The sequence below is a fragment of the Scyliorhinus canicula genome, chromosome 14 (genome assembly GCF_902713615.1).
Source record: "Scyliorhinus canicula chromosome 14, sScyCan1.1, whole genome shotgun sequence".
Taxonomy (NCBI): domain Eukaryota; kingdom Metazoa; phylum Chordata; class Chondrichthyes; order Carcharhiniformes; family Scyliorhinidae; genus Scyliorhinus; species Scyliorhinus canicula.
This window is the reverse complement of record NC_052159.1, coordinates 58,097,129-58,116,195: the sequence shown is the minus strand read 5'-3', so window position 1 is coordinate 58,116,195 and position 19,067 is coordinate 58,097,129. Positions and strand designations below refer to the sequence as shown.

Below are 19,067 nucleotides of genomic sequence, written 5' to 3'. Positions count from 1 at the left end.
AGAGTGATCAAGGGCTTCGTCTGGGCCGGCAAGACCCATGAGTAAGGAAGGCAATGCATGAGCGGAGACGGGGAGAGGGCAGGCTTGTGCTGCCAGATTTTAGCAACTAATACTAGGTGGCTAATATATCCATGATCAGGAAGTAGGTGGTGGGGGAGGGGTCGGCATGGTGCGTATGGAAGTGGCTTCATGTAATGGCACCAGTTTGGGGGCGTTGGTAACTGCGCCTCTGCCGTTCCCGCCGGCACGGTACTCCACCAGTCCAGTGGTGGTGGCGGCCCTGAGAGTTTGGGGCCAGTGGAGGTGGCATGTGGGAGGTGGCATGTGGGAGCATCGGTCTGGGCCCCAATCTGTGATAATCACTGGTTTGCCCTGGGGAGCATGGACGGGGGGTTCCGGTTATGGCGGAGAGCAGGGATCTGAAGGTCCTGAGTATAAGGGGCTGTTTAGCACACAGCTAAATCACTGGCTTTGAAAGCAGGCCAGCAGCACGGTTTGATTCCCGTAACAGCCTCCCCGAACAGGCGCCGGAATGTGGCGACTAGGGGCTTTTCACAGTAACTTCATTTGAAGCCTACTCGTGACAATAAGCGATTTTCATTTTCATTTCATTTCATTTTTCATTGAGAGGATGGGGGGATATGTTCATAGAGGGGAGCTTTCAGAGTACGAGGGCGTTGGAGGAAAAATTTGGGTCGGCAAGAGGAAACAAATTCAGGTATCTGCAGGTGCAGGATTTCCTTCGTAAACAGGTGTCAACCTTCCTGCTCCTACCGCTAAGAGGGATTCAGAACAGGGGAGTTTTCAGAGGGTGGGTAGGAGAAGGGAGCGTCTCGGACATTTATAAGGAGCTTATGGGGTCGGAGGAGACGCAGACCGAGGAGCTGAAGCGCAAGTGGGAGGAGGAGCTGGGAGGTGAGATAGAGGATGGTCTACGGGCAGACGCATTGAATAGAGTCAACGTGTCTGCACATGTGCCAGGCCCAGCCTGATACAATTTAAGCTTCTTCACCAGACGCACATGAGTGGCCCAGATGAGCAGATTCTTTAGGGTGGAGGACAGGTGTACAAAATGTGCGGGTGGACCAGCGAACCATGTCCACATGTTTTGGCAGGGGTTTGCAGATGTCACGTCCACAGTGTTAAAAACAAGGGTGGCGCTGAGTCCAGAGGTGGCGATTTTCAGGATGTCAGAAGACCCGGGAATACAGGAGGAGAAAGAGGCAGACGTTATGGCCTTTGCTTCCCTGGTAGCCCGGAGACGGATACTATTAGCATGGAGGGACTCAAAGCCACCGAAGTCGGAGATCTGGCTATTGGACATGGCTAGCTTGCTCTGTTTGGAGAAAATCAAGTTCGCTTTGAGAAGGTCACTGTTAGGGTTCAGCCGGAGGTGGCAACCGTTCTTCGATCTTTGGGAGAAATTAATCATCAGCAGACGGGGGTGGAGGAAGTAGTTCAGATTAGAGTAAGGGGTCAATAAGGGTGGGACCTGTACGAGAGGTAAATGGCTTTTGCACTATGTTTATGGTTTCATGTATATTCTTTATTTTGTTGTTGTTACTATACCAAAAATATCTCAATAAAACGTTTTTTTAGAAAAAAGAAATGAAATGGAGAGAACGTGTAGACAGTGACCCAAGCTGGGAACCGAACCCGGCTCCTTGGCGCTGTGAAGAAACAGTGCTAACCACTGTGCTACCTACACAACCAATGTATTTCAGCTCATCAATGGATAACAATGGCTTGTGCATGAATGATTACTAGTGAAGCACTCTGGATGGGAGCAGCTTTACAGTGGAAGTGAGCATAGTAGGAAAATGTATCCTCTAACACATAATTGGGTACATATTTATATTCTTCGTAAAGCTTTTTAATAGAATCGGTATCCTGACAAAGTGCACCTGATTTTACACTCTAAAACAATGGAGTTGTAATACAATCCCAGCGTAACCGAGTTGTCAGCTCAATGAAGTTGTCGAGACCCCATTGCCTCCATTAAATCATGCCTTGTCAGTGTGACATTGTGGGACCTACCCCTTGGATTTTTATATCCCCCCCTTCAGGGTCTTCCACAACTTCAAGATACTCTTATTTGCTGAGCAGAAAGAGTTTTAAAACTTTTTCACAGGGGCCAACACTCCCCCAAACCAAAGTTCCTCGCGATATGATGAAGAAAGCCGCCATTGGGGCTGGTGGCTTCAACTTTTCCCACTCGCTGCGACATTGCATTAAAAACAGAAAATTCTGCCCTTGATCTTTTTTGCACCATCTCCAGGTGTCTCTATATCCTTCATAAAATAGAGTGACCGGATTCTGATATTGCACTACAATCTGACGGTTCGTTCACCATGAAACAGATTAAGGTAGTTAGCAGGGAATATTGTGTTTAATTGTCCTGATGCAATACTGTAGTCAATGGACGTGACGCTTGATTTTACTACAATTCTGCAAGCATGTGCAGATGCTTGTTGTGCTTCCACTGTCTCATATTCTTGGAAAGTATTTTCTACTCAAGTATGTTCTGTCATTCTTGCTAATTGTCCAGTTAAAGAAGACAATGTTAATTTATACAGGGTCTTCCACAACTTCAAGATACTCTTATTTGCTGAGCAGAAAGAGTTTTAAAACTTTTTCACAGGGGCCAACACTTGTCATTGATTCTTGCTGCCTATCTTCTCTAGCCTGGTCCATGCGAACAATTAATTGAGGATGATGTGTAAAATGCAATAACAATTTTGGACAGGCTTCCAGGTTTGCAGACAGGCATTCTGCTTTATTGGTCCAAAACTTTGTGGAAAAATGCCATAGGGTTATTCCACCTAAATCTCAGCAACTCTGTCTCACTATGTTATTCTACGGATGCTGGCCTTGGAGCTACTCAGTGGGATAAAGAGTCATGGCATCTGTGAGTAACCCTGGCCATTCAACAGTTATACATTCCCATTTTGGTATAAAATTAATTAGGCAGCAGGGTAGCATGGTGGTTAGCATAAATGCTTCACAGCTCCAGGGTCCCAGGTTCGATTCCCGGCTGGGTCACTGTCTGTGTGGAGTCTGCACGTCCTCCCCCTGTGTGCGTGGGTTTCCTCCGGGTGCTCCGGTTTCCTCCCACAGTCCAAAGATGTGCGGGTTAGGTGGATTGGCCATGCTAAATTACCCGTAGTGTCCTAATAAAAGTAAGGTTAAGGGGGGGGTTGTTGGGTTAGGGGTATAGGGTGGATACGTGGGTTTGAGTAGGGTGATCATGGCTCGGCACAACATTGAGGGCCGAAGGGCCTGTTCTGTGCTGTACTGTTCTATGTTCTATGTACCTCATGGGCACTAATATGCACAATTCTGTAATCACTGACTAATTGAACAATCATGTTTACTTTACTCATCTTTAAGGGTTAAGTGGGTGGTGAGAATCTATAAAATAGCCATGCTGTTCTCAATACTTCCTAGGTTATTGCTTTGCTCATTCTTTAGTCTCTACACCAACAATCAGCCTGTGGTGAACACTAAATGTAGTTTTGAGCAACATGAACAACATCACCACCTTATCATGTACATACCACAACGATATCGTATCAAAGCACATTTCAGGCGCTGGAAGTGCTGCCTAATTGTCAAAGAAAGGCATGCCAAAAATTTGTTTTCAAACATATTTCTTGGAAATGTAGGTACATCTGAGCTTGCCAACTGTGATCAGATTCATAGAACCTCACCCTGAAGTTTAACTGTACACAGTTCAAGCATTTGTTTTACAACTCCAAGTCCAAGAAATCCAATTAAAACAAACTCACATTTGAATTGAATTACTGAAAAGCATGTGTGTTATCAAAAGCAATTAGATGGAAATTGAATTAGGTACAGAAATGCGAGTCTTGCTCTCCAGAATTATGTCCGAACCACTGACCATGTATTGGTGAATAATAAAAGCTTACAGTGCAAAGCATCACTCCTTATTAAATGAGACAGCTAAATAACAACAACACAAATTGAGAAATAAAATGCAATGTGATGTTGTACGTGGCTGGATCCAATTTTCTTTAGTAATATATCCTGCCCATTGACACAGGTATGTTGTAACATAGTGACATCTCAGTGATGATGGTTTGTGCCATGGAGTGGCCAACTCTGCGTTAAGCTTTGCCTAGTGTGGCTCAGGAGCCCGACCTCTGGTGTAACAGTCTCCGTCTTCCTCTGCAATAAACGCGGTAATGGGATTGGATTGGATTTGTTTATTGTCACGTGTACCGAGGTACAGTGAAAAGTATTTTTCTGCAAGCAGCTTAACTGATCATTCAGTACATGGAAGAAAAGGGAATTAAACAAAATTCAAGAAAATATAAGAAAATACATAATAGGGCAACAAAAGATATACATTGTAAGTACATAAGCATTGGCATTGGATGAAGCATACAGGGTGTAGTCTTAATGAGGTCAGTCAATAAGAGGGTCATTTAGGAGTATGGTGACAGTGGGGAAGAAGACTCCGAAATGACCCTCTTATTGACTGACCTCATTAACACTACACATGGAGAAGGTGAGAGATTCACTGGCTCCCCCATTTTCTCTAGGCCCTCTTCAATCGGCTGAGCTTTTTGTTTTGGCTAGTCTCTTCCAACGCCCTTCCAAACAGTCAGCTACTGTCACGCAGTTGTAGTATCAATGTCCACCAACTTCATGCGTGCGATCCAATAGCCAAGCTGCGCCGGAGAAGGTGCACCGTGCAGCGCAGCATTCTGATAAAAACCAGGAGACCCCGCCTCCAGGATCTACCAGGCTCGCAACGCCTCGCAAGATCCAATGCAAGACAGCTAGTCTCACTCTCATGTGCAGATTCCCAGAGGTACCCGAGTCTTTGGGATTCATCCCCTTCGCCTCGGAGACCTCAGGCGAGTGCTGTTCAGCACTGGTCCCCACAAATGGGAACCAAATGAAAGGGCACTCATGGGGGTATCCCAGGGGATCAGAAGCCCCTAGCTGCATGCCCATTGAGCAGGGTGGTGCCCATGCCAGTTGGCAATGCTGCCTGGATGCTAGCCTGGCACTGCCAATGTACCCAGGTTGCTTTGCCAGCTGACATGGGCTGCCAGAGGTCGCTTTGGGGGCCTTAAGAGATCGGACATCGTTTTTGACCTCTCGCTACACTGGGCAGGTCCAGCGAGCAGAGCTCCGCACTGTACAAAACGGGTCTGTGCGACTTCAGCCGCATGTTCCCTAAGGAGGCCCCTTATACAATGTGAGCTGCGTTGACTAGTCATATGTTTTTCAGCAATGCGTGCGCCAGGAAACCTCCAGCTAAATGTGCTTGCTATGGGATTTGTTCCCAATTGGGTGAATCACACCCCATTTCTCGCTTGCAAGTGTCCTCGTCGTGGAGGAATGAATGCCCAGTGGCCAGTTCATCATACGAAAGGTATGTGGCCATCATCTATCCGACCAGCACGGTTTAGCCAACAGAAACATTGGCGTGCCAATGAATATGCGTCAATGGAATGAACACGCTCCAGGACTGCAGAGTTGGTGACCTTCTTGCCAAGGGATGTGGAGGGTGGATACAGCTGAGACAGTGAAAGTGGAAACTGTTCAGCCTTTCCTCCTGCCTAGTAATGTGTTGTCCAGGTGTCGCCACAGTAAAGGAGTGCCCCGAGGATTCAGGCTTGGTAGACTCAGTGTGCTGTTCTCAGTTAGGTTTCTGTTGTTCCACACTCTCACTCAGTTTGAACTTCAGTACCCAGTGTTGACGTCAGCTGCAAATGACAGATTGCTGATGATTGTGGAGCTGGGCTATGTGAAGCTATCAACAACCTCCAGTTCCCTAAGGAGGCCCCTTATACAATGTGAGCTGCTGATAGATGGCAGTATGGGAATGTTCTGGACCATGACATTTGTTATGCTGATGTTCAAAGCAAACTCTTTACAAACATGAGAGTCTGCCCATTGCCATGAAGGTGTTCGTCAGTATGGAATGCTAGTGTGGCATTGTCAGCATAAAGCAACTCCCTGAAGAGAGCTTTGTGCACCTTGGACCTCAGGTAAGCAAGGTTGATCAGCTTTCCATTAGTTCTGGTCTGTAAATAGACACTCCCTGTAGATGACCTGTATATGACAGCAAAGAGAAAACAATGCCAACAAGTGTCAGTGCCAGAACACAACGCTGTTTGCAAGAGTAGACGTGGGATATTGGAGATGGCATCTTGAAATATGTTCCATTTTGCTTCAGCAGTCAGGTGTGGGAATGCTGTCAGCACCTGTCCATTAGAGTCAAGGAACTGTTGGTTTGTATCTAGGTAGGCAGTGTGGCTGACACTGATACGAGAATGGCATTTCTGCTTTGAAGAGTTGCATCCAAACTCTCGTTCACACCAGGGAGTAACCTGCATCACAGTAAGGTCTGAGTAAGCTGCATGTGTTGACAATGCTATTCAGAGAGTTGTGTCTCGTGATAATCAGATCCAGTTGGTGTCAATGGCCTGATCTTGGATTTCTCCAGGATACCTTGTGGCATGGTTTATTCTGAAAAGTATAGAGACACTTGCTGATAACGTGTCAAACTCCTCTTATCTTTTGCTTCTGGAGGAACACCACGTTGGATCAAAGTTACTCAGGATGTTAACAAGCCATGTTTGAGTTGAGAGGCCATTTTGAACCATTTGTCGAGAGTGTTCTATCAGACAGCAGTGAGTTCCTTACAGCAAAGCCTATACCTTGCCCATGCATTTTCTTTGAACTCCTCCAGGGCCCGAGCAAATGTTTATGGGGACCCTGGGCAGCCCGAATGTCAGTGCCCCTGACCCCCCCCCCCCCCCCCCCCCCCCCCAAATTTAGTCCAAAACAATACAAAGCTCTACATTTGACACCGGTTTAGTTGCAGGAGTTGCTGGAAAGACAAGTCCGCCTTTGGGATTCACTCCAGATTTTTCTGTGTCAGGGTTTACTCCCTTAGTCTTCACCTCTCTGGGAGCGTCACCATGACGAAGCACAGCTGAAGACTAGCCAATGGAGGTGCTGCACACTGACAGGGAGAGACTGATACATTCTTATAGAAACATTTAAAATTATGAAGGGAATAGATAGGATAGATGCGGGCAGGTTGTTTCCACTGGCGGGTGAAAGCAGAACTAGGGGACATAGCCTCAAAATAAGGGGAAGTAGATATAGGACTGAGTTTAGGAGGTACTTCTTCACCCAAAGGGTTGTGAATCTGTGAATTCATTGCCCAGTGAAGCAGTTGAGGCTCCTTCATTAAATGTTTTTAAGGTAAAGTCCACAAAAGATCAGCCATGATCTCATTGAATGGCGGAGCAGGCTCGAGGGGCCAGATGGCCTACTCCTGCTCCTAGTTCTTATGTTCTTATGTATCACACCAACCTGAATGACTGAAAAATGAAATGAAATGAAAATCGCTTATTGTCACAAGTAGGCTTCAAATGAAGTTACTGTGAAAAGCCCCTAGTCGCCACTTTCCGGCTGTTCGGGGAGGCTGTTATGGGAATTGAACCCGCGCTGTTGGCCTTGGCCTACTTTGCCTGTTGGGCACACAGGTTTGTAGACAATTTTAATCTTTATAATGTGAGGTTGCAGGGCTGATTGACAATACCAAACATTAAACAGATTGAAAGTTTTCTGTCTACGAGGGAAGTCACATACCCAAATCTAATGGTTTAATTATTTGTCAGTAACAACCACCTGTGTCTTGTCATTTCCAAAGGAATATCTGCTTCCAACACAATTACACACGGTAGCCTTTATTAGTTTCATTTGAAATATGCCCTCTCAGTGCAGTTCTCCTGAAGCAATAAGCTGCTTTCAAGGAAACATTGAGTTATTACAATTTTCATATTTACCCAGAAGTACTTTTCGTACTAGATTGTGAAAATGTATGGTGCTTGTGAACATGTTACTCCCAAAGAGATTTCATATACAAAGATCTCTAGGCCTGTCGGAAATGTAGTGGGCTGTGATTCTTTTCCATTGAAGAGCTCAACACAGCATTACGGGTGACTCTACAGGCAGGACATAACCACAAGATACTTTGTTGCTTCACGTGTCCTGGAAATTACAACTTTATAAACTCTGTATGTCAACGTGTCATTTTTTTCCCCTACTTATTTTTCATGTCTAACAGGCTCCTGTTGTACCCATGATCCTCACTAGGTTTAATTTCAACCTGGATGTGTGTTTGTGGCTTTACCAGTGGCCTCACCTCAACGTCAGCACACATCACATCATGAAGTGAAAATGTATACTTTTTTCGTATAATCTTGGACTGCACGGTGGCTCAGTGGTTAGCACTGCTGCCCCACGATGCTGAGGACCCGGGTTCGATCCCAGCCCCGGGTCACTGTCCGTGAGGAGTTTGCACGTTCTCCCAGTGTCTGCGTGGGTCTCACCCCTACAACCCAAAAAAAGATGTGTAGGGTAGGTGGATTGGCCACGCGAAATTGCCTCTCAATTGGGTACTCCAAATGTTTTTTTTTTAAATTGGATATAACCTATCATTTTAATGCAGACCTAAGCTGCGGTCCAGTAGCTAAGTGGTTATAGAATCATATAATTTACAATGCAGAAGGAGGCCATTCAGCCCATCAAGTCTGTACTGGCCCTTGGAAAGAGCACCCCACACCTCCACCCTATCCCAGTAACCCAGTAACCCCACCTAACCTTTTTGGGGCACTAAGGGTAATTTAGCATGGACAAAATGTAACCTGTACATATTTGGACTGTGGGAGGAAACTAGGCACCCAGAGGAAACCAGGTACCCAGAGGAAACCCACGCAGACACGGGGAGCATGTGCCGACTTTGCACAGACAGTGACCCTGGCACTGTGAAGCAACCATGCTAACCACTGTGCTACCGTGCTGCTCTTGTTATATTGATGCTGTGTTATGCTTAAAAATTCTGTCATGAGAATCTCCACGTGGAAAACTCCCATCTTCCTCGAAGGAAGAGCCGAATAATCATAAATAGTACAATACAGAAGGAGGCCATTCTGCCAATTGGATCTATACCAGCCCCTCCAAACAACAATCCAGTTAGTCCCCAATTCCCTGCACCACTTTTTCCTTCAGTTATTTATCCAGTTACTTTTTGGAAACAGTTCCCAACAACCCATCATGAATTAATTAATCTGCCTGGGAGCAAGAGTTGAACTCACTTCCTCCAGCCAAGGAATGAAGAGCAACTACAGGGAGGCGAACAAGAAATTACAAAATAGCAGGTGTGGAAATTGATTTGATTTACCTGGATAGTGTTCTGGACTTGTTAAGTGCTTTGCTTATCACCAAAGAGGGTGCCGACTGGCGTCTCTGGGCTAGACTCTTCATTATCTGCATAAAAAAAAGATAAAGATTCATGCAGGTCAACTGTATCTATTTTTCCACAAACTAGATTTTTAAACTAGGAAACCTATTACAGTTTGCACCTAATTAGCATTAACAATTCTAACAACACCAGGCCTCGGAGATTTATGGACTTAGTTATAACACCAGTACCTGATGGTGTCAGATTAGGAAGTTTTGCTAGTTTTTAAACTCAAGATCCAGACTGGCAGGGAGTTGTTCAAGGCCCATTACACAAATAATAACATTCCAAAGAACCCAATGGAGAATGGGATAAAAAAAAAGAGGCATCAAATTTTTAAAATGCTGTCTTTGAAATCTCTACACCATTGAAAATAGATTGTGATAGCTTCATGTGACAGTCCGAATGCAGGGCCACTGTAGTTAATTACACTTCACAAGACCTGGTCATTCAGTCAGCATAGAATGGCATGAAAAAAACACTAGAAATGTCAACACTCCGCTATTTCCAAAGACAAAATAATACTTTCCTTTATGATAAATTATGAAGTTATGTCAATGTTAAAATTGAAAATGGCCTCCTAATCAGATGGATGCCTTGTATTCAAATCTACACGTTTAGAGCCAGCATAACATGATCACAGTTTGGTCATTAGTTGGCTGGCCTGATTCTGAAATGGAAAGAGAACATGATAGAAAACCATATAAAACCAGCTATGTACTTGAAAAGGAAAAATGTATGTGTAGGCTATGGGGGAAAAGCAAGATAATGGGACCAATTGGATAACTCGGCAAATTGCTGACATGGGGCATTATGGACCAAATGGCCTCTCTCTGATGTGTAGATTTATGCATTTTGAAGGGAGAAAGTGAGAATATTTGCTTGTCGATTAAGTATGATGTGATGAGCAACTACAGGGAGGCGAACAAGAAATTATAAAACAGCAGGTGTGGAAGGAGACTGCTACATGAAACATCTGTTGTCCTGGCTAATTAAATCTGGTGCACAGTAATCTGTCGGATTTCTAACTAAAAGCTGCATTTCACCGCAAAGACCATCGCCAGGTCCTCCTTCTCGATCTACGCGTACTTTTCTGTGCAGTCAATGTGCGGGAGGTGAAAGCTAACGGCCGCTTGGCCCGTTCTCCATCTTGTGGGACAGGACGGCCCCAATATCCTACGGGGATGCATCACATGTGATGAGCAAAGGCTCTCCAGGATCATAGTGGGTTAGTAACCCAGACGACGACAATTGTTGTTTTATCCGCCGGAAAGCGGTTTCTTGTGGCTGACCCCAAACCCAGGTGTGATTCTTCTTTAGCAGAAGGTGCACTGGGGCCAGCGTAGTTGCCAGATTGGGGAGAACTTCCCGTAATAGTTTACGAGGCCGAGAAAAGAATGAAGATGCGAAATGTCAGTTGGGGCGGGGGCCTGTTGAATTACGCACACCTTCTCTGCGGCGGGGTGCAAACCTTCACGGTTCACCCGATAACCCAGGTAGACTACTTCCTTCGCCTGAAAGATGCACTTTGTGCGACGTAAACGGACTCCAGCCTCAAATGTCTAAGGACAGCCTCCAAATTTTCCAAATGTTCCTGCTCAGACGTCTCCGCAATCGAAACGTTGTGTAAGTAGACAGCGACACGCGGTACACCTCTCAAGATGCCCTCCATGACGCGTTGAAAAATATAGTGCAGGCAGAGGATACCCCAAAGGGTAACCGTGTATATTCATACAGGCCCCAGTGTGTATTGATAGTTACATATGGCCGGGAGGCAGGGTCCAGCTCCAACCTGTAGGTAGGAGTGACTCATATCTAATTTTGTGAACGAGAGTCCACCTGCAAGCTTCGCATAGAGATCCTCTATGCGAGGCATTGGATATCGGCGGGCTGGGAAGCCGTATTCACTAAGTTTATAGTCGCCGCACAAGCGAACTGTGGCATCTGGTTTCATTACAGGTACAATTGGTGCTGCCCAGTTAGTGAAATGAACGGGCCTGATAATACCAAAGGTCTCCAAATGAATGAGCTCCCCTTCTACCTTCTCAAGCCAGGTGTAAGGCACCGGGCACGCCCGGAAATAGCGCGGCGTGGCTCCTGGTTCGACTTGGATACGGGCTACGGCCCCTTTTATTTTCCCCAAACCGGGCCGGAATACATCTCGGTACCGTCCTAGCACCTCCGTCAACCCTCCAGAACCTGTTTGGAGGATGTGCTGCCACTGCAGCTGCAAATGGCGCAACCAGTCCCGACTCAACTGGCTGGGCCTGTGGCCGCGCACCACGATAAGTGGGAAACACCCCTCCTGGTGTCCAAAAACAACAGGGGTCATCGGAGTTCCTGCAATGTCCAATGGTTCCCCCATGTAGGTGGCCAACCTGGCCTGTGTGTCGGTCAATGTAAGGGTCTGCATACCCTGCTTGATGCGGTCGAATGTCCTCTGGCCGATCACGGAGACCACTGCGCCAGTGTGGAACTCCCATCTCAAGCGGGTGACCATTGACCCGTACTGTCACCTTAATGCGGGCCACACGGGGAGCTACCACACAATGCACCTGCAGGCAGTCGTCCTCCGTCTCCACGTCCTCGGGAGTAGTCGCCGCAGATTCATCCAAATGGAAGGCAAGGTCCCTGGGCTGGCCCCAGTTTCTGTCAGAACGTCGGCGCCTCTGGCGCCTCCAGGACCGGCGTCCGCGACAGGGTCGGCACCCACAAGTCCTCATCCATTGGTTCTGGAGAAGGCTCCCTTTGGGGAGAAATGTCCAACGGCCACCAGCGTCAATCCGGACGTCGCCTCGCCCAAGGTACCGCAGGGATGTGGGGAGACGCTTTTGGACGGAAGAGGTTGTGCCCCAAGGCGTGCACCTCCATTCCCTGTAACTCCTGCACTCCTCGTTCTGCGCTCTCTCGGGACAATACTATTTGAATGGCCTGTTGTTAAGTCAATGTTGGCTCAGCTAACAACTTTCTCTGGGTGGCCGCATTGTTAATACCGCAAACCAAACGGTCGCGTAACATTTCTGACAAGGTCTCACCATAGTCACAGTACTCCGCAATCCTGCGTAGCCTGGATAGAAACTCTGCAAGGGATTCTCTTGGGGTCCTCCTGCGGTATTTAACCAGTAACGCTGGACTATCGTGGACGGGATTGGGTTAAAATGTTGCCCCACTAAGTTCACAAGTTCATCAAACGCCTTGGTTTCCAGCGCAGCTGGGTACGTAAGGCTCCTAATCACCCCAAACGTATGCGGGCCGCAGGCGGTGAGCAATATGACCACCTGGAGCTCGTTTTTGGTGATGTTGTTTGCCCGGAAATAGTAATGCATCCATTATGCGTACTGGTTCCAACTTTCTAGCGCAGCATCAAAAATATCCAAACATCCATACAGAGGCATGATGTAACTGAAAAACAACTTCCAACTGATATCCAACATAAAAATCCAGGGAGGTGGCTTCAGCAGCATAGACAGCTATCCACTTTCAGTCTCGTCGCCAGAGAAAGAAATAACATTTATTTACTAAGGTACCATTAATTCACTGCAAGACAATGAGATTGAGTGCCGTGCTGAATATATTGCTATAACAATTCACCATATGATTATCTGTATTACGCTTTTGCCCACGTGGGCTCCATCTATGGACCATTGTATGGTACTGCCTATAATGTAGCATGCTGGGGCCTGTGGGCTCTGCCCCTGACTCCACCCCTTGAGGGGAGGTATAAAGAGCAGTCACCCTGTAGCGGCTCCCACTAGCAGACAAGTCGTAGGCAGGCACTGTTCTAGTTGATTAAAGCCACAGTTTACTTCTACTCCTGATTTTGTGTGAATTGATGGCCGCATCAAGTGAACTGAGGCTTTATTAACCAAGAACTTGCCTGTCTGTGTCTGCTGTACAAATGAGCGCCGCCCCATATACCGTCCAAGGGCGGGTGGAGCCAGAGGCGGAGCCCACCAGGTTCCAGTACAATACCTGTGAGAAGATCACATTACCATTGGGCCACAGTGCTACACAAACAGCTTATACTATGGTGAATACATTCACCCCCTGTTAAAAAACTGAAGTCCAGCGGGGGTGAAGTGGGATCATATGTTCAGTCTGTCTGGAGGCTGGACTGTTCTTTTGGACCTCCTCAGCTCTGGCGGTGTGCCAGGTACGGGCGTTGCAGTTGTTGACTCGGAGAGCGTGTTGTCTGGAGCTTCGGTCCGGTGTGTCGGTGACAGTTGTGGGGCGGCGGTAGGCAGGGGGTGGTGGATGGCGGCTGTGTAGGCTCGGGACAGTACAGGAGCCCTGGGGGGGGGGGGGGGGGGGGGGCGCATTGGCCTGGGACCCAGCGGGCACCAGGACCAGGAGGGAGGCCGTATCTTGCTGTCCGTCTTGATGTGCGGCGTAGGCATGTTGGGGGTTGGCGTGCAGCAGCTGGACCCTCTCGACCAGGGGGTTGGTCTTATGGCTCCTCGTATGTTTCCGGAGAAGGACAGGTCCCGGAATCGTCAGCCAGGATGAAAGAGAGACCCTGGAGATGGACTTCCTTGGGAAGACAAATAAACGGTCGTGAGGGATCTCGTTAGTGACTGCGCAGAGGAGCGATCAATGGAGTGGAGCGCGTCGGGGAGGACCCCCTGCCAGCGGGGAATCTGGAGACTTCTCGACCAAAAGGGCAAGAAGGACAGCCTTCCATACTGTCGCATTCTCCCTCTCCACCTGTCCATTTCCCTGCGGGTCGTAGCTCGTAGTCCTGCTCGAGGCGATGTCCTTACTGAGCAGGTACTGATGCACCTCAACGCTCATGAAAGAGGTGCCCCGGTCACTGTGGACGTATGCAGGGAAGACGTATGCAGGGAAACCAAACAGGGTGAAGATGCTGTGCAGTGCCTTTATAACGGTGGCCGAGGTTATGTCGGGACACGGGGTAGCGAAGGGGAAGCGGGACTACTCGTCAATGACGGTCAGGAAGTATACGTTACGGTTGGTGGAAGGGAAGGGCCCTTTGAAGTCGATACTGAGGCGCTGAAAGGGCCAGGAGGCCTTTACCAGGTGTGCCTTGTCTGGCCGGTAGAAGGGCGGTTTGCACTCCGCGCAGACCTGGCAGTCCCTGGTCATGGCCCTGACCTCCTCGGTGGAGTAGGGCAGGTTGCGGGCCTTAATAAAGTGGATGAGCTGGGTGACCCCTGGGTGACAGAGGTCATTATGGATGGCCCGAAGTCGGTCATCTTGTGTGCTGGCGCACGTGCTGCAGGACAGAGCATCTGAGGGCTCATTGAGCTTCCCAGGACGATACGTGATATCGTAAGTATAGGTGGAGAGCTCGATCCTCCACCTCAAGATTTTGTCATTTTTTATTTTGCCTCGTTGTGCATAGTCAAACATGAAGACTACCGACCGTTGGTTGGTGACGAGGGAACCTCCTACTGGCTAGGTAGTGCCTCCAGTGCCTCACAGCTTCCACAATAGCTTGTGCTTCCTTCTCAACAGCGGAGTGTCGAATCTCGGAGGCGTGGAGGGTTCTAGAAAAGGCGGCTACTGGCCTGCCCGCCTGGTTGAGGGTGGCGGCCAGGGCGACGTCTGACGTATCGCTCTCTACCTGAAAAGGGTGGACTTGTCCACCATGTGCATCGCGGCTTTGGCAATACCTGCCTTGATGCGGCTGAAGGCCGAGCGGGCCTCAGCCGGCAAGGGAAATATCGTGGCTTTGATAAGTGGACGGGCTTTGTCCGCATCGTTGGGGACACACTGGGCATAATAGGAGAATAACCCCAGGCAGCGTTTGAGGGCCTTGGGGCTGCGGGGAAATGGACGTTTGATGAGGGGGCGCATGCGGTCGGGGTTGGGCCCTAGAACCCCGTTTTCCACGAAATAGCCGAGGATGGCTAGCCAGGTAGTGCGGAAAACGCACTTCTCATTGTTATATGTGAGGTTGAGGGATTGGGCGGCCTGGAGGAACCTCTGAAGGTTGGCGTCGTGGTCCTGCTGATCATAGCCGCAGATGGTAACATTGTCCAAGTAGGGGTATGTAGCCCGCAACCCGTACTGGTCCACCATTCGGTCCATCGTTCTTTGAAAAACCGAGACCCCGTGACTGACGCCGAAAGGGACCCTGAGGAAGTGGAAGAGTCGGCCGGCTGCTTGAAAAGCAGTGTAGTGGCACTCTTTCGGGCGGATCGCGAGCTGATCGTAGGCAGACTTCGGATCGACCATGGAGAACACCCGGTACTGTGCGATCTGGTTGACCGTCTTCGCTATGCGGGTGAGGGGGTACGCATCAAGTTGCGTGAACCGGTTAATGGTCTGGCTGTAGTCCACAACCATCCGATTCTTTTCCCCGGTCATGACGACCACCACTTGTGCTCTCCAGGGGCTGTTGCTAGCCTTGATGATCCCCTCCCTCAAGAGTCGCTGGACCTCTGACTTGATAAAAATCATGTCTTTGTGAACTGTACCGCCTACTCCTGGTGGCGACGGACTTACAGTCGGGGGTGAGGTTCGCAAAGAGCAAAGCGATGGGGGGGGGACCTTAAGGGTCGCGAGGCTCTATACAGTGAGGGGGGAGGGGGGGGGGGTAGGGGTTCGCCGAACTTTAGCGTCAGGCTTCGGTGACTGCAATTGGAAATCGAGTCCAAGCAGTAGGGGTGCGCAGAGGTGAGGGAGGACATACAGTTTAAATTGGGCGTACTCAGCGTCCTGTACTGCGAGGTTCACGACACAGTACCCCCAGATCTGTACCGAATGGGATCCGGAGGCAAGGGAGATTGTCTGGGATGCGCCTTACCGTGTCGGGTGGACGAAGCTCTCTGTGCTCCCAGAGTCGAAAAGACAGGGGATCTCGTGCCCATTGACCCGGACGGCCATCATCGAATTCTTCAGATGCTTTGGCCGCGACTGGTCGAGGGTTACTGCGCCGAGCTATGGGTAGTCTGCGTGATCGGAGGTATCGCGGTCACAAGATGGCGGCCCCCACGTGTCGGGCTGAGTCGAAGATGGTTGCCCCCATCAGCCGCTTGTGTCGGGCGGAGTTAAAGATGGCACCCCCCCACGAGCTGCACGAGGCGGGTGACGCATCTGGAGGGGGCGGTACCGGCAGGCATGCAGCCACCTTGTGAGGTCTGTGGGCCTGTGAGTCCGTGGATCGGGCCTGGTGAGCTTCCGATTTTGGGGCTTTGGATCGGGCCAGACAGACTCTAACAAAATGTCCCTTTTTGCCGCAGTCGCTGCATGTCGCGGTGCGGGCTCGGCAACGTTGCCGGGGGTGTTGGCCCTGCCCACAGAAGTAGCACGACGGTCCCCCGGGCTGCACGGGCAGCCGCGCGGCACAGGCCTGAGACTTAGTCGGGTCTGATGACGGCCGTGTCCACGAGGGGTTCGCTGGGCCAGCCGGGAACACACGGAGGCTCTGGTAGACCACTTTCAACGAGGTGGCTAGTTTTACCATGTCCTGTAGGTCAGTGGCCCCGTTTTCCAGCAGCCGCTGCCGGATGTAGTTAGACCGGACCCCAGCTAAGTAGGTGTCCCGGATCATCAGTTTCATGTGCTTATCGGCCGTCACGGCCTTGCAGTTGCAGGCGAGTAGTGCCAGGTTCTCTAGGTGTTCGTCCAGCGATTCCCCGGCGCGTTGACGGCAGGTAGTGAGAAGGTGCTGTGCGAACACTTCGTCCAAGGGCTTCACGAACTGTCTCTTTAGGATCACGACCACCGCTTCATACGTGGCCGCGTCCTGAATAATACCCGATATTCGGTGGCTCACCTGGCCGTGGAGGATGCGCAGCTTGAGGGCATCGGAGAGAGGCGCTTCGAAGGAGTCGAGGTAGGCCTCAAAACAGCAGAGCCAGTGGGAGAAGATTTCCTTAGCTTCTACTGCTCATGCGTCACATTCCAGTTTATCAGGCTTTAGAGCGGCTTCCATAGTGATGTCTTTGGTTAATAAATTGATGTACCATAATTGACTGCAAGGTGATGAGAGTGAGTGAACTTAGGCTTTATTAACCAAGAACTTGCCTGCATGTGTCTGCTGTACAAATGAGCATCGCTCCCAGGCGGCCGGTCTATATACCGAGGGGCCTCACTAGCTGGTTTCAAACTGGCCAGCTTTATTTATGTAGGGAATCTGCTAATGATTTCTCCGCCCCCTTCATTGGAGAAGCTCATACTCCCAAAGGATTGTGGGATTGCCATTAGTCCCCAGCCAGTGGTAAGCAGGCAGGTCATAACACTTACCATGAGGCTGCTGACTAAAGTGGGTTGTGGGGCATTTTACAAGTATTCTAAACAGTTTAAATTTACAGATGGTTGGGATATTCCCTCCCGAAGCTTAGAGAGGCCATGCAACAGCATTTAATCACAACTCCAGTTACACGAGGCAGGATGCTTAATGAATTTAATTATCAAAAGACTTTTCAAACATGATAACTACTACAAAGTTCAATTTACTAGTGATTATATATCTACTGTTCTATCCAAATCATTAAAAAGAAACTGACAGACTTAACAGATTTTCACGGTCTTTTAAAAAACATAAATCATACTACTTAACATTCAAATATACCAGAATTAAAAAAATAATTGTCTCGTGGGTCAATTATTAGACAAATACCAAGCAGCAAATGTTCACCTATAATTAAAACACCTTCTTAACAATGAAAGATTACCAGTGTGATGTTGCAACTTGTTGGGCCATTGAGAATCAAAGCAATGGCAGGCAGTGCTGAGCTATATTTGTTATTGCTTTACATCCATAGTTATAGGAACCCACACTGAGATTTTTATTTAACAATAATATTAAAACAAAATAGTTTATTCAACAAATATGTTTAAATTCTTACAGATTTGCTGATATAGTTTAATATTTATGTAGGTTATGGCCAGCCATTGTGCAACTTATGTGTAATGTGGTCTCGTTTTCATTTTCCAGAATGAGTCCAACAAAGAACCAGCACCGTCACTACAGGCTAAATATTCTTCTATATGGTAAACTTCTTTTGTCTGTACCAATTAAGTAGCCTCTACTTCCAAAGTAGGTATATCATTGATTGTTGCTAGTATAATCATTGTGTTGAAATCACCATGCTCAGTCAATGCATATGTAGAACTTATCATATTTTAGTCTGATATTTTCATTATATGTCTGATTTTTGTTGATGGAACCCACTTTCTCACATACTTGGGCTGGCAATAGTTATGATTGCCAGGTAAGGTGGAGAGATTTCTTCTTGACTAGAGAGAGATATCAGGTTTGATTCCTGATCTGTACCTACTTAATTAATTTCTGCCAGTGTCATTTTAAAAGAGAAGAATTTGCATTCTTTCGCAACCTCAGAGTCATGTCAAGGTTCTTCATGGTCAATTAATTATTCCTGAAGCATAAACAATTCTGTGCAGTTAGGGATGCTCCAGTTGGCCTCTCTGCTTTTGAATTAGGTGAGAAAAATTTGGCCAGCGTTGTTACTGATGATACAATTACCTCAATTGTCCATGTGTCGATGTCAGTTGAGGAAAGGATTGAATTTGGCTGCAATGCCCCCTGCAGTTGAATAGCCCACTGACTCACATGTTGAGGTCCTAACTAAAATGATTGTTATTTGGGTGAAGCAAATGTCAAACTGACCTGCCATAAAACTCATGCTCTAACAAGAACAACTACATGCATTAAGTTTGTCTGCATGTTGACTTTTGCCCTGTGCATCTGAGTACCGCCAGTCATGCAGAAGGTTATGAATGAGGAATTTTATATAGAAAGGGTGATGGGAAATCAGCCAGGTGAGAATTGGAATAATAACAG

At 48.1% G+C, this 19,067-nt stretch overlaps 1 protein-coding gene and 1 long non-coding RNA gene across 2 annotated transcripts in view; one reads left to right on the top strand and one right to left on the bottom strand.

Annotated features, from left to right (window-relative positions):
- Positions 1 to 19,067, top strand: part of LOC119977138 — a 250,482-nt gene that overhangs the window by 9,436 nt on the left and 221,979 nt on the right. The window contains exon 2 of the long non-coding RNA XR_005463125.1: positions 18,201 to 18,256. This is a non-coding gene — a long non-coding RNA (uncharacterized LOC119977138). The remainder of the gene's footprint in view (positions 1 to 18,200; positions 18,257 to 19,067) is intronic.
- Positions 1 to 19,067, bottom strand: part of arhgap20 (Rho GTPase activating protein 20) — a 144,930-nt gene that overhangs the window by 112,137 nt on the left and 13,726 nt on the right. Inside the window, exon 2 of the mRNA XM_038817771.1 lies at positions 9,236 to 9,321. Coding sequence (XP_038673699.1) covers positions 9,236 to 9,321 — 86 coding nt within the window. The remainder of the gene's footprint in view (positions 1 to 9,235; positions 9,322 to 19,067) is intronic.